Source organism: Crocodylus porosus, unplaced genomic scaffold (assembly GCF_001723895.1).
Source record: "Crocodylus porosus isolate Cpor-Errol unplaced genomic scaffold, CroPor_comp1, whole genome shotgun sequence".
Classification (NCBI taxonomy): Eukaryota; Metazoa; Chordata; order Crocodylia; family Crocodylidae; genus Crocodylus; species Crocodylus porosus.
In genome coordinates, this window is record NW_017728925.1 from 16,646,593 (window position 1) to 16,660,854 (window position 14,262).

Here is a 14,262-nt window from a genome sequence, read left to right on the forward strand (position 1 = left end):
CAGGTGACAGGGGTGCAACCCCCCCAGTGCCCCAGGTGAAAGGGGTGCAACCCCCCCAGTGCCAAAGGTGACAGGTGCAACCACCACTCCCCCCAAAGTATCCCAGGCAAGGGGGAAGCCTAATCTTGCACCCAGGACCCAGGCCAGGCTGCAATGCACACATCCAGGCCGAGCGCCATGGCTGGGGCACTGCGGGTGGAAGGCGCGAAGCCCTGGTGCACGGCGCTGCAGCAGCGGGCCAGTACATCTGGTGGTGCCTGAGTAACAGAGGTGTGAGGGCTGGGCTGTGGCTACCTGCCTGGGCTAAGTGGGTGAGGCAAAGAGGTGTGAAATTGTGTTGGTGTCACTGTAGAGGCATGTGTTGCCCTGGGCCTGGTGCTGGAAGACCTGCCGGTGCGAGGCAGCAAGGGAAAGACAAGTCAGCCCGTGCTAGCGGTACGCTAGCTTGGTGTCATGGTGAGAGGTGCAGTAATAACCCAGCATTATTGTAATTGCAGGTTGCACCAAAGCCTTTGCTTTGCAGCAGGATGATGCTTTGTGCTTCTCTATTCTGGTATTTTGAAACACTCCGACAGCAATAAAATATGGTGCAATGTCATTTACTTGCACCTTGAAGAAGTGAATATAAGCATACTGTAGCAGGGATGCTCTGCCTTGGGCTTGTGGGCTATATCTGGCCCACGGAGCAGTGTCGCACAGTCCGTAGAGCTCCCCATGGGTCCAGCAACTCGGTAGCAGGGAAGCAGTGACAGCATTACTTGCCACCCCCTGCTGCTAAATTTCTACACAGGTGGTAAGCCCTGGGGGTGAATAGCATGGCCATGCGCTAGACTGTGCGTGTGGGACTGGGGCAGCCTGAGGCTTCGCTTGGGCAGCATGGAGTTCTGATCTGGGCTGGTGCTACTTCATGTTTGCATTGCAGCAAGCTGGGCTGTGAGACTTGGTCCTGCAAAATTCATATAAAATTAACAAGCAGCAAACACCTCTGGTTTCAGGACTTATGTGAAGGCCATTTATAAGCATGCAGCAGCTGGGAGCCTCAGGCTTGCTTGCATGACTTAATCTGAACTGGTGTCAGTTAGAGAAGGGACTTTCCTTTTTAAGCAGCTGTTCATTAGGGGATGTTCTTCCTTTTAAAACAAAAGGAGAAGCGATGAAATTAAATGCAAGGGTGGCATTATTGCAGTTGTGAAGTAACACAGGTAGTTGCCCACATGTACAGAGTGAAAATCCTAATGATGTATTTACAGATGTTTGTTATATGACCTCTGTGCAATGAAGAAGGCCTCGCAACAAAGAACATCACCCAAAAAAACACAGATGTCACCCTCTCGTACCCCAAGTCCAATGTCTACTGTCAGCTCAAGCACCAGGTCACCATCTCCTCTCAGCAGGCAGGGAAGTACAGCTAATTACAAACCCAGGGGCCAGAGACATGGACAACTTGATGTTGCAGGGGAAAGTGATGTAGGAGCTTCTTTTGAATACCAGAGTGAGAAAGGTACTGTGTAAATAAAGACTGCTGGTGTAGAAATTGATCCCGAATGCATTTTGATATTGACAGTGTGAAATAAGGTTATTTTGTCTATTAAAAGTGATATTGAAGGGGTATTATCTTTGCGTTTTATATCTAAAATTTGGCCCATAACAGAGGTAATCTCTGCCTTGAAAAGTGAGATCCAATTATAAATGGATTGGGGATTCTGTGATTAAAGCATTGGTCTATAAACTATCTACGGATAGTAAATGAGGCTTGGGTTCATGGTTTTCCCCTGCACTAGCAAATTTTGCTGAAATGGCACAGGGAAAATAGATCCTGAAGATTTTGTTTGAATTTTCACTCCTCCAAGTCTCTAGAGACACTGTACCCTCCGCCCGCACTGTACTTCTGGAGCTACTTCTGAAGCGCTCATTTTCTTTTCATACCTTCTGCAGCATAACCATTCCCAGATTTCCCTTTTTTTAAATATTACAGTAAGTAAAATATTGTAATTTTTTCTTCATTTCAGTGCTAACAGCATTACATATTTTTTCTATTGTTAACTTCAGATGAAGATAGCCCAGGTGTTCGGTATATTACAGAGTCATTGATTAAAAACCTATCCAAACAGGAAAATTTGGCATATGTAAACTCACTGAATCTTTCTCTTGGTAAGGATTTGGACAAAAAGTTTAAGGTGAGTTATTGGAAGTAATTTTTTATTAACAAGAGCTGAAAACATTATATGAACAATAATACAATTTAAAAAAGAAATGTAATCGTTGGAATTTCTGAGCTGACCTTTAGAACCTGTTGCTGAAAGGCTTTATAATATTTTGTACTATAATTTTATGAATATATGATTCGTATAAATGGGAACCTCTGTATGTGTGTACATGATAACTTGTTTATTTTATAGTATATAGAAAATTTGGAAAAATGCTCTAAACTAGAAGTACTAAATCTCAGTAACAATCAAATAGAGAAGATTGAAAAGCTGGATAAACTGCCAAAGTTACGTGAACTCAATTTGTCCTACAACAAAATCAGGTAAGCATAAAAATTTGTTTTGGGAATACGATGGAAATTTAGAAAGTTAAGATCCCTCTTGTATGTTTGATAAAGCATTAGGAATCACACGGAGAAGTATTTGTATAAATCCTAAATCCATGTAATCCAATACAACACTTCTCACTGTGATTTCTGTTAACATATATATCATTTGATATAATGTAGAGATATTGTGTAATATTAAAGCCTGGTATCAGGCCTTAATATTAATAAAGGTCTTCCTATATCATTACATCAGCAACAGAGAAGGATTCGCCTTCAGAAAAGAGAACCAAAAGATTAAAATGAAAGGGCCCGATCATGCAGTCAGTGCGCTTGTAAAAGTCTTAATTAATACATTTACCACCAACAGATAGCTTCCACTATTTTAAGGAAGCTGTTTTTAATTGGGTAGTGTAAAAATGCTGAGGGACGATTGGGTGGAATAGCGAATTTCTGCATGCTGCCCTTATTATTTGCCACCAGGAAAGTAAAATTAGTAACATCTCTTTAAACAAACTCTGGAGCTGCAAACATGGTAACCGCAATTACAGTAAAGAGGTTAAAGGAAGTGTTCACAGGACTAAGTAGTATTTCTGCACAGTGCAATGAAGCAACTTCCTTTCTCTGGAGAGTTAGAAAATAAAATAAAATAATGCCAAAGTAATGTTGCTTTATTTTAATGTTTATATATATCTCAGAAATCTAGTTGTACAATTTCTTTTCTAATCAAATACAAATATAACTTCAAGATTTCATTTTTTTCTTGAGTATAATGAACAGCTTAGATAAAAAATATATTTTGTGTAGCATTGAAATATAAATTATGTTTTCGTGTCCATATCACTTTGTATTTGAAGCATGAAATTAAGGTTGGTCAAAAGAATTAATACTTGGGCTGCTATGAATTTGACTAATTTTTCTTAAGTTTCTTTATATTGCACATATTCTGTTTTTGTGAGGCTACACTGGAGTCACATCTACATAAATGAAATTAATGGTGCCTGTTTTTTTGTTTCTGCTTGAGTCTCATGTTTCTAGTAGATGCTTCTACTAAAGAGAGGAGAGAGATTCTTCTGCTAGAGAGAAGGGAACGATGTGGCTGGCTATTAATGCTACTGTCAAAATCTTTTCATCATTTTAATTATAGAATGTTAAAATGAGATATAAGAGATTTGATGCAATGACCTGCAAAAAAGTGCAGCAGCAATAAGCAGCCTTTGTTCTAACTACTTTAAAGTATCCCAAGGTTTTTTACACAATTTTGTTTTGACCTGTAAAACGACCTCTACTAAGCCACTTCTTTTGCTAGTTTCCTGGGTGATTATTTAGGATAGATTTTATTGTACAGTATCCCTGAGGGCATAGCTGCAGTGTTCATCTGACTTCATTCCTAATAGCTAAATTCCTTGCTTTCTTTCTTTTCAGTAAAATTGAAGGTATAGAACATATGCAGCATCTTCAAAAGCTCAACCTTGCAGGGAATGAAATCGAGCATATTCCTGTGTGGGTAGGAAAGAAATTAAGGTCCTTGCGCATCCTTAATTTGAAAGAAAATAAAATCTCCTCAGTAAGTGATGTCAGCTAGCTGTGATAATTGTTCACAATAAGTTCTTTTTAAAGACTTTGGTAACTGACTTTTTTGCAATGTACATGAGCTAGTATGGTCATTATTTTAATAATTACACGCTCTTTGTAGGGAAAAAGTACAGCAGTAATTGATTTACCATCAACTTCACAAGGCTGCTCACAGTGTAATCAGGAAAAACCTTCCTCTGTCACAAGGCGTTCAGTTTTAAAAATGTTACATTAGTCAGGACAAAGCAAGGTTTTGCAAAATGAGGAGAAACTTAATGGAAATGGACAAGGTTTTTTTTCATGGTTTCCAGTCCAGTTCTTCATGAAGTGTGCGTCCACTTGAAATTAGCTCAGCTTGGCACTATGTCTTGTGGAAAGCATAGAAACAAAAGTCACCTTTTTCTTGTTTGAGACATGATTAGATTAACTTCTGAGGTTAGCTGTGATGAGAGCTCGCATGGTAGTAGTGCAGCTCTTGAAGGAGCCCTGGGTACTAGTGAGTGAATAGGGTCAGCCCACTATATAGACAGCTGCTTGGGACTGGGGCGCCCTTTCCCTGTGAACTCTATGATCCATTTGACTGGAGTGTTAAGCCCTCCTAAACTCTGAACCTGACACAAGTAACAAGCATTTGGAATTTCCAAAGCCACATTTGCCAACTTCCTATCAGGAATGGTTTCATTCCAGGACAAGAGTACGCAACTTGTGCTCTGATATTGCTCTACACTTTTGTTCTGTGCACCTCTTTTTGTATATAAACAAATGTATCCTTCCCTATGATGATAATTTATTTTAACACCAGAAAGTAGGTGGTAAGGAAATGATTGACCTAAAACAACTATCTAATCATGGTATCTTCTTTTCTTTGATTTAGCTCCATGACATAGCTAAGCTGAAGCCACTAAAAGACTTGACTTCTCTATTTCTGGCAAACAATCCAGTTGTAAATCTGCCTCATTATCACCTGTATAGCATATTCCACCTGAGGTCACTAGAAAACCTTGAGGGACAACCAGTGACAAATCACGACAGGCAGGAGGCTCTCGAGAGGTTCAATTTAGGTAATTGCTATGATACGTGAGAAGTACTGTGAACTCTACCAAATGTAGATGGAAAGCTTTGTAATTGAGGTAGTTGTTTGACAGGTTGTTAAATAAGGTTTTGAGTGACATGGTTGATATTTTTGAATTTTAAACTCACTATTAAAGTTCACTGCTAATCTCATAACCAGCTATTTCCTCTGAAGACCACTCACGTTCCTCTAAGAAGAAAAAAAATATGTTAGAATTTTATACTGCTGAGAGGTTATTACAAGCAAAAATAGAATTGTCCTTTTATTTAAGTCCATTGTTTAGAAGGCTGACTGTATCCATCATAAGGTCACAAGCATAGTTTTGTTTCTGATTTCACTTTAAATTGTTATACTTGATAAGGGTTACAAACATATACTCTGTCTAGTTCACGGTTACTCCATTTCTGTGCTTGGTCAGGGAGTTTGAGGAAGAAGAGGGCTATAACTTAAGCTTTTTTCCCCTTCTTAGAAGCAGAGAGAAGTTTAATGATGGCATCCCTGACTCTCTATGAGCAAGCCAGCTTAGAGTCTTAATTTTTGCTCTTGACTGTGCAAAATGTCCTTTTGCAAGGGGTAGAAATGGGCCACTGAAAGTATCCACTTGGTAATCCAGAATGGTTCAGTCCCTGTGCATGTATGTAGTGATAGCTAACAAAAAGAGCCACTGTGAGTTTGAGAGAGTATTCTTATTATATCTAGGAAGCATGGCAATATAAGTCACTTGAGAATTTTTTTCAATAACAGTTTTAACTATTTGTATCATTTGCATGAATTCTTTAAAGGAATTATTAAATTTATAGGATACTTCTTTTCTGGTTAAGAAGGATCCCTGCTATCATATATTAGATAGAAAAAATGTGGAAAGTGAAGACAAATGTCTTTATTTTGTTTTATAGAAGAGATAGAAAAGTTAGAAAGAGATTTGGAGAAAACAGTAAAAGAGATGGAGGACCTTAAAATTAAACAGTCCCAAGTGCTTGAGCAACTTCAACATCAAGATGAGGCCAACAGATCATTAAAAGAGAAGGCCCTGCAACAGAAACAAAGCTATAAAGAACTTCAGAGAGACCTAGACACCAAAAATGAACTGGTAAACTAATACTTTGCATCAAATATATTTGGGAATAATATTTTTTTTATATATTCATAGATAACTGGGAATTTAAATGCTAGGAATTTATGTTTAAATTTGTATTTGGATCTCTGTGGCTTGGAGGGCATTCTCATCCAGCAGGTGGCTTTTTCATCCATGTCTTGGAGTAATGGGCAAAATCTATATTACAAAAACTAGCATTATCCCAAGTAGCAGTTTTGGCGTAGAGAAAAAGAAGGGATGGATCATAGCAAATAACCTCACCATATCAGAAAACCTCAAACTTCAGGGCTTCGGCAAGGTAAAGATGGCTGGGGAAGCTTATTAGGCAGGTAGAGACAGGACTTCAGTTTGCAGATTTGTTGAATCGGGCACCTTTCACATGCAGTATATTCACTAAAGCCAACAGTCTGCTAGTATGCTTCAGATGTCTTTGGATCGTGCTCCCTTGAAAAAACTAAAGTAATGTACATATTAGGAAAAAGTGGCTAACTGGAGGATGCTTTGCTGGTGTTACCAAGGAATAGTTATGTGATTTTGAGGTGCTGCAAAATTAAAGCATAAGTAGCAGAAACAATAACTCAGTTTGATGTAATTTAGAGTAAAACATTTGTGTCCTTGCGCATTACTTGCCCCATTTTTCTCTCTTTCCTTCTCAACAAGCGTGTACATTTTTGCCCCCATGATTGCTCCTACAACTCTATTCTATGTACTATTTAAGTAGCCTGTAAGCTACCAACAAAAATGGATGTTAGTTGTCTTTCCACTTAGTTTGATATGGAAAGAGGCCTTTTGGGATGTACAGATTTCTCACGAATTAAGCCTTTTTAAGGTATAAAATGTTGTATATTTTCTATTGCTTTAGTAGTAAAAAAGCTGTTTGTCTCTAGTCCCTTTTTGTTTTAAAATTCTGTGCAACAATAAGAGGTTAAGTTCCTGAGAGCTGCTAAACTTCCAGCATACTGAAACTTCTGCACTATTTTTTAAGCTGCTGCTGTAAAAATGTTAAAAATCTTGAAATTTTATTTTCTTTGTTGGATATGAAATGCAACATTTACAAAATTGGCTCCTATAATGTGACGCTCTACATTGCCGAGTAATAATTGATTCATTCATATGTATGGTAAGTTCCAAGTAATATAGCTATAATATATATATAAAATTAAAATCATCTTTCACACATGCACATCCATAAGACATGTCCTTTAAAATATTATTGCTTAATTTTCCCATAAAGTAAAGTGAATTAAGTAGTTTACTTTTATAAATATTTCCAACACACTTTCTTCTAAACAGCAGCAGGTTTCTGAAAAGTAGTTTTCAAGTATAGCAGGGTTTAGCAGAGTATGTATTACAACTTAACCCATTCTTGACCTTTTAGATGACAAACATTGCTTGCTTCTTTCTCCCTTTAGCTGATATCTTGGTTTGTCACAGTTCCCTTTCTGCTGAGCCTTTATTCCTCACTAAAGGTAGTCCCCATGTACAGCTGGACTGCACAGGTGTTTTTTTATTGTGCATAAGAATTGCTTGCATGGTCAGTAGTGTCTAAACTTAAAAGGTTCCAATGAGACTGTTCATTTGCTGTAATTTATTTTCTCAGTCATCTTCCGTTTTTGGAATATGACCATTTTTTGTATGGCATGAAATACTTTAATTATTAAACTTTTTATTAAGCTTACTGCTTATTCCTGTCTATTCGATTTCCTTTTTTCACTCCATTAGTCCTGTATTCTGCTTTCTATTGGGGCCTTGCTGCATGCTCTCCTTCAGGTCTTCAGCATGAAAATATGATCCCCCCACCCATCCCCCTCCAAAAAAAATCACATGAAGGACCTCTACAAAAAGTTGATTAATGGCAAAGGTTTAAAATACATGAATATTTACTGTTTTAAAGTACTGTAAATAGTATCTTTTCAGTTAGGAGAATTTTAAACTCCCGTCAACGCAAAAAAAGGAAAAAGTAAGAGTGTTGAGTCACACAGTGAACCATATCATTATCAGTCTTCAACTGTTAACGACCAGTTGCAGAACCTTACCATGAATGACAAATCTTTGACAAAACCATTTATTACAATGATTAGCTATGTTTGAAATGTATGAAATGAAGTTTCAAAGGACCTTCATGTGATCATTTGTACTGAAATTGTTGTGGTTTTGTTTGCCATTGTTTATAGTAATTTAAAGCTAAGGTAAAATACATTCTTGTGTTACACCTGTTGCTGCAAAAAAAATCATAACTTTTTTTTCTATCACTCCAAAGGTTTTGGAATGACTGTGTAGTTCATACACACACCATACGCTGTTAATTTGAAATGTATCTTGCAATTCAGGTGGTAATTTCCTGATGACAGTGATTCTTTTTGTTTCATGCTGCCATTAGCTAAAGCAGAAGACAGTGGAGTTAACCCGAGCCTGCCAGAAGCAATATGAATTGGAGCAGGAACTGGCTTTTTATAAGATTGATGCCAAATTTGAGCCATTGGGTTACTTTCCATCAGAGGTAATATTTTCAAATGTGAATTTTGTTTCTCAAACTGTGAAGGAGGTTGTATGTTTTGCCCACTCATAAATCTTGCTTTACATGTGGATCCTTGTTATAAATAAATGGAACTGTAACTTTGATTTTAAATCAGTTTAATCATTTTAGCCCACGTTTTCTTGATGAGATTAAAATTAATATTTCTTAATATTATATAGTATTTAATATGTACATAACAATGCAAATACTTTGTTTAGCTTAATGGAGCAAACAAATACAGCATCTGTCACTAATGATAATCATGTAAAAGATATTCCCCACTCTGGGCTTCATTCTGCAGCTCTTGCTCATTCTCTGTGAACTTCTGGCTCCCTGAACTCAGTGCCAAAGCTCCTGTTGATCTAAGGGGTCAGGTTTTCCATCCTCCGTGGTATATTTACTCCCAAGAATAGCTACTTTTTGGTTCAGAATTTGACCTTCTCCTTTAGAGACATATGCATTATAGGAGAGAGTACAATGAAAGTATACGTAGTTCAATACATTTTAATTGTTAAAAATGCAATCTTTGCTAAAGCTTAAAAGGTAACAACTTAAAAAATCACATTTATCTGGTGGTTTTACACTATTTTAATGTTATAAGTATATCTAGACATAAGAAAAAAACACAACTCCTTAAGTTAGTATTAGTTGTTGCAGTTGATGATATTTGAATAAGGTTTCCCTTGCTTTACGCTGTACACGTGTTCCTGGAAGATGATGCATAGCTCAAATTCACATAAAGGGAACCCACTTTAGAATGTAACAAATAGGCAGCTGTTCCAAGACCTTGACTGTACTGATGTGGCATCGCACTGCTCCTGGGGCAGCCGCAGCTCCAGAAACATGGGCACCAACTGCCCTGAGCGGCAGCTGTGGGCGCTGCTGCTGGGTGGCTTCATGGCTCACTGCTCCCGGGGCACCACACTGATGGGACCAGGCCAGGCTGGGCTGCAGGAGCCAGTGCTGCCGTGTGGCTTGGGCATCACCACCCGGCTCAGCCCCCCAAATAATTTTTTTTTCCTCTGTCTATCGTGTCACTCCCACAATACGCCGCACAAAGCAGCTGACTGCACGTTTCCACCACACTGATCACATAAGAGTGAATTTACCTCGTATATAATGAATTTTTGGTATAAAAAGGGTCATCGCATAAGAGCAAATTCGCACATACAGAACCTGCATAAAGCGAGGGTAACCTGTGTGGTCATTATAGACCATTAAAATGCCTGTAGGACTGGAACTACAGTCATTCTTCTCTTTCTTTCCCTCCCCAATACTGTTTGTATGACCCATTCTTATGTAACAACCAGGAAGGGAAACATTTTAAAAACAGAAAGCATTCACTGTAAAACCAGATAAACTTGTAAAAGGAATCAAGGTATGCATAACATTTGAAACTTCATTTAACTCTTATTATTAAACTGTCAAGTTTTCAATTTAGTCTCCCTTCAGTGTAGGTTAAATTCAAGCTTGAATATGCAAAATTATTATTTTCCAGCATATGAACTAATGTAATGTGCATTGTTAAATGTCATCTTTCAGGATGTTGAACTTGATGATGTACCTGGTGAAAGCCCTTACATCGGTAAAGCTAGATACAAGAGAAACATGTATACCAGAGAAAGTTACATTGCTAATAAAGCGCAGCATATTCAAGTTAGAAAAATAGAAGTAGACGAAGATGATCTACATAGGAACCAAGAACTTAAATCACAGCTTCATCAAACTCTAGATAGAGAACTAGAAGATAAAGAAAAAAAGATACAAGAAGGTAAATTTGGAAGTTTTCGCAAGTAAAATTATTATTACTATTATTGTTGTTGTTTTGGTTGTCGTTGTCACCATCATTGTTACTGAGATGTATACGAACCTGGTTCCCTTTATCTGCTGCCAGAGGAACATTTTGATTCAGACTGAACTTATTATTAATAATAATAATAATAATAACAGCTAAAACTGTATGATCAAGGTGGCCTCTAAAATTATCCAAAAAATAAGGAGTTAAATAAAGTTAAGAGAATTTTGCATGAGGGGACTTGGGAGAAAAATGTATTGTTTTTAGTTACTAAAAATGTAGTGCTAAGAGTGAGACTTCAGATGTACCAGCAAAGATGTACCAGCCAGGAGATTTCTCCCCTTCCTCCAGCTGTGAGCTGTGAGGTGAAAGGAAAGTTGAAGGGGCTGGGGAGTGAGAGGGGATAGAGTGGGAAAAGTGGTCTTCTGCCCACATGGACGCTCCATACCAGCTGTGGATACAACTGTGCACTGTTGCACTTCCTTTTTTCAGCAGTGAGCGGGGCTTAGCAAGGTTATTGCTGCCCCTGTCCAATCCCCACACAGCTCTGAGGATTGCAGAGGCTGATGTTGCTTAAGCTAACATGATAGAATATAGAGCATATACATCAATGCTTCTTAGAAATTATTTAAACATGCTTTGGTGGGGATTTATTTCTTTGCAGCACAAGGAAGATTAGCAGAATTGCAAAGTGAAATAGTAAATGGAGAACAACAAGTTTTGAAAGCAACAGTGGAACTTAAACAACTTCAGGATGCTTTGGCTCAGAAAAAAGTATGTAAAAACCAAGCTATCAGGAGAGAAAATAAACATGTTGAAGCAATGTAGGCATAGAAAATTGAAGTGTCTTCCTCCCATTTCACTTCCCAGTGTCTTAAATGCCTATGAATGAGGGGTGCAATGTAAGGGTGTTTAAGACAGCTTGTGTGACTTCTGAGATGTCAGCTTGAGCACCACTGAGAACTCATGTTGAGGAAACTTTTTAAGATATAAGTAGATAACTTTTTAAGACATAAAGTACATGTAGTTGAAATTATAGATGCAGTCTAGCTTCTCATAAGATTAACTGGTTGTTGCCTTTGTGCAAAGGACTTTGAATGGAAATGTGTATGTTGCCATATGTGTCCACATCAGTAATCGGCAGTAAGAGCCCCACTTTGCGAAACAGGATTTCAGTCCTGACTGCATTTTTTCAGTGCCCATTGCCAGCAGTATGCGCACTGTCTCAAGAGTTAGGTAGTTTTGGTAAACTTGGCAGAAAGTAACAGTGCTGATGCTATGTCTTCATATAATGAAGAGGGTATAAACTCACATGTTTCTTGGATTCACATGATTCTGATACTCTCTGTGGTGAATTAAAGTAAATCTCCTACAATGCAGTCTGGTACTCTCATGTTTTAAGGAATAACAATGAGTTAAACTCAGAAGTAAACATTGTAGCTGCAGGAAAAATAGAAAGACAAGAAAGGATGTTTCAGCCTATTTAAAAATGTATCTACAGCTTTTTGATTTTGTATCCTCAAATATTATCACTGATCTCATTGCTATGTATGTTTTACAGACCAGCAATTTAACATATTTTTTTTCTTTTAAAAAGCCATAGTTTTGACAAAATATATTGTAAACTTTTTAAGACAGCAAGAAGCAATTATAAGTGATTCAAATGCTTTAACTTTCCCTTAGATTTTTTCAAATTTAAATGAGGTTTTTAAGATAATTAGCCAAACACCATAACTCTGGGCTTTCCTGGCACAGTAGGCCAAGGCTCAAGGTTATATAATTATTAAAGGCAATTCCAAGTAGTTTGTTCCAGTCTTTATAGTTTGAGAGAGAGAAAATACAATAAACTCTTGCCAACTGAGCAAAATAACCAGCAAAGTCAAAACTTCTGGGATCAGTGTTTTTTAGACAGCACATTACGTTAGATAACTGCAATCTGTAATAAAAGTGACATGTTTATCAAATGCAACTTTCTGAAGCAGGCATTTAGTTTCAAGTTTAATTGCGTTTTCCCATGCTCTATCTTCAGATTTCAGAAGCCAATACAGAAAATCTTCAACAACAATTAAATGTTAAAATACAGCTCTTAAATCAGTTACGAGATGAAGCTTTGGAATTGGAAAAACAGATGGAAAAACAGAGACAAGAAATGGGGAAAAAGCAGAAGGAGATTGAAGACTTGCAGAGCTTTATAGATTCTTTAGATCCTAAAGATCCAAGACATGTAAGTTAACTACTAACAATTCCAAAATTAGCTTTTTCCATGCTGTTTTTTGTTGTTGTTGGAGGGTATCCTTTTGTTAAATATTTTCCTGATGTATTTTAACAAATTAGAATCCAGTTGCACGTAGGAGCATATGTCCTTCATGCTGTTTAGCAACACTTCATTTCTGAGTTGTATACAACAATTGCTCGCTCTAGTTACTTTTTAAAATTTTGACAAAGTAAAAAAACAAGTTCCTTCTTTAACAAATGTATTTGTGGAACTAAATGTTCAACTAAACCACAAGCAGTAGTTTATAAGAAGACATAATTGTTGGCATCTCTGGAAGTTCAGCTACTCTACACAAGTCAAGAGCTGCTGTTACTACTTTGGATCTCTTTTTGCACAGACCCTAATGGAGACGAATTCATATCTCTCCTTATAAGAACTGTTTCCATGATTAGCTGCTTGTGCTCAAGGGCACAGTGTCCCTTTCAGGGGAAAAATCCTTTTAATAATTCAAGAATCCCTGTAGTGTAATGTATTGTTCTCTGGAGCATACTCTGAGAACTTTAATGACCAGTAAGTAGTCTAATTCTACCATACATATACCATCGGATTTGCTTTCTCACGGTATGTGGTGCACTATCCATAAACTATCAAACCCTTTCTTCAATCTGCTCAAGTGGCCCAACTGATAGTTTTTTGCTGCAGTTGGCCTGGAGAAAACATTGGTATGGCTTCTGTTTCTCTGGCCTTTACCATATCCTCTTGCTTTCGTAGGGAGCATGGTGGCTGTGGAACAGAGAAGTTAATGAACAGTTGCCTTATATCTTTCCCTGCACAGGACTTATCTCTGTAAAAGTAATGTACTTGAGCCTTCCACTCTCAGCAGGTGAAACATACAGGCCTATGCTTGCTGTATTGTTGAAGAAGAGGTTTCAGTTTCTGAATACCTGGAGGCAAATGCAGATATTCCAAGAAATCTATATTGATGACCTGTTTCTTTTATCGCTTTAAAAGCAGTCCTTAAAAATTTAACTGTTAGCATAATCGTGGTTTCTAACCCCAGCAGATGTTGTATACGGCAGATTTAAATTAATATGAAGTGAAATTAGAGTGCATTCAGTTTGAAACATGCATCCTAAAAGATGACTTATTTTTTAAATAATAGCTTTCTGTATTCAGAGCTGTTGGTTGGAGCTGTGTTAGTCTAAGGACATAGGCAGACAAGGTTCTTAAAGTACATATGATATCTTTTATTAGACTAACTAAATACTTGGAAAAAAATTCTTTGCAAGCTTTTGGGTACAAACACCTGAAAGCTCGTTGTTTCTCCCCCCACCCCAGATGTTTGTAGCCAAAAGCTTGCTAAGAATAATTTTTTCAGCTATTTAGTTGATCTAATAAAAGTGGTCACATTTACCCTAAGAACCTTGTCTAGCTTTCTATATGTGCATTCAAGCTGGG

General features: G+C 37.5%; 1 protein-coding gene across 3 annotated transcripts in view; it reads left to right on the top strand.

The window, feature by feature from the left end:
* The window catches only part of CNTRL (centriolin), a 44,173-nt gene that overhangs the window by 1,101 nt on the left and 28,810 nt on the right, over nucleotides 1-14,262 (top strand). For all 3 annotated transcript variants that reach the window (XM_019540967.1, XM_019540968.1, XM_019540969.1), the window contains exons 2-11: nucleotides 1,251-1,501; nucleotides 2,050-2,177; nucleotides 2,400-2,530; nucleotides 3,959-4,100; nucleotides 4,983-5,169; nucleotides 6,077-6,270; nucleotides 8,657-8,776; nucleotides 10,337-10,565; nucleotides 11,254-11,363; nucleotides 12,619-12,813. In XM_019540967.1, coding sequence (XP_019396512.1) covers nucleotides 1,276-1,501; nucleotides 2,050-2,177; nucleotides 2,400-2,530; nucleotides 3,959-4,100; nucleotides 4,983-5,169; nucleotides 6,077-6,270; nucleotides 8,657-8,776; nucleotides 10,337-10,565; nucleotides 11,254-11,363; nucleotides 12,619-12,813 — 1,662 coding nt within the window. In that variant the 5' untranslated portion in view covers nucleotides 1,251-1,275. The remainder of the gene's footprint in view (nucleotides 1-1,250; nucleotides 1,502-2,049; nucleotides 2,178-2,399; nucleotides 2,531-3,958; nucleotides 4,101-4,982; nucleotides 5,170-6,076; nucleotides 6,271-8,656; nucleotides 8,777-10,336; nucleotides 10,566-11,253; nucleotides 11,364-12,618; nucleotides 12,814-14,262) is intronic.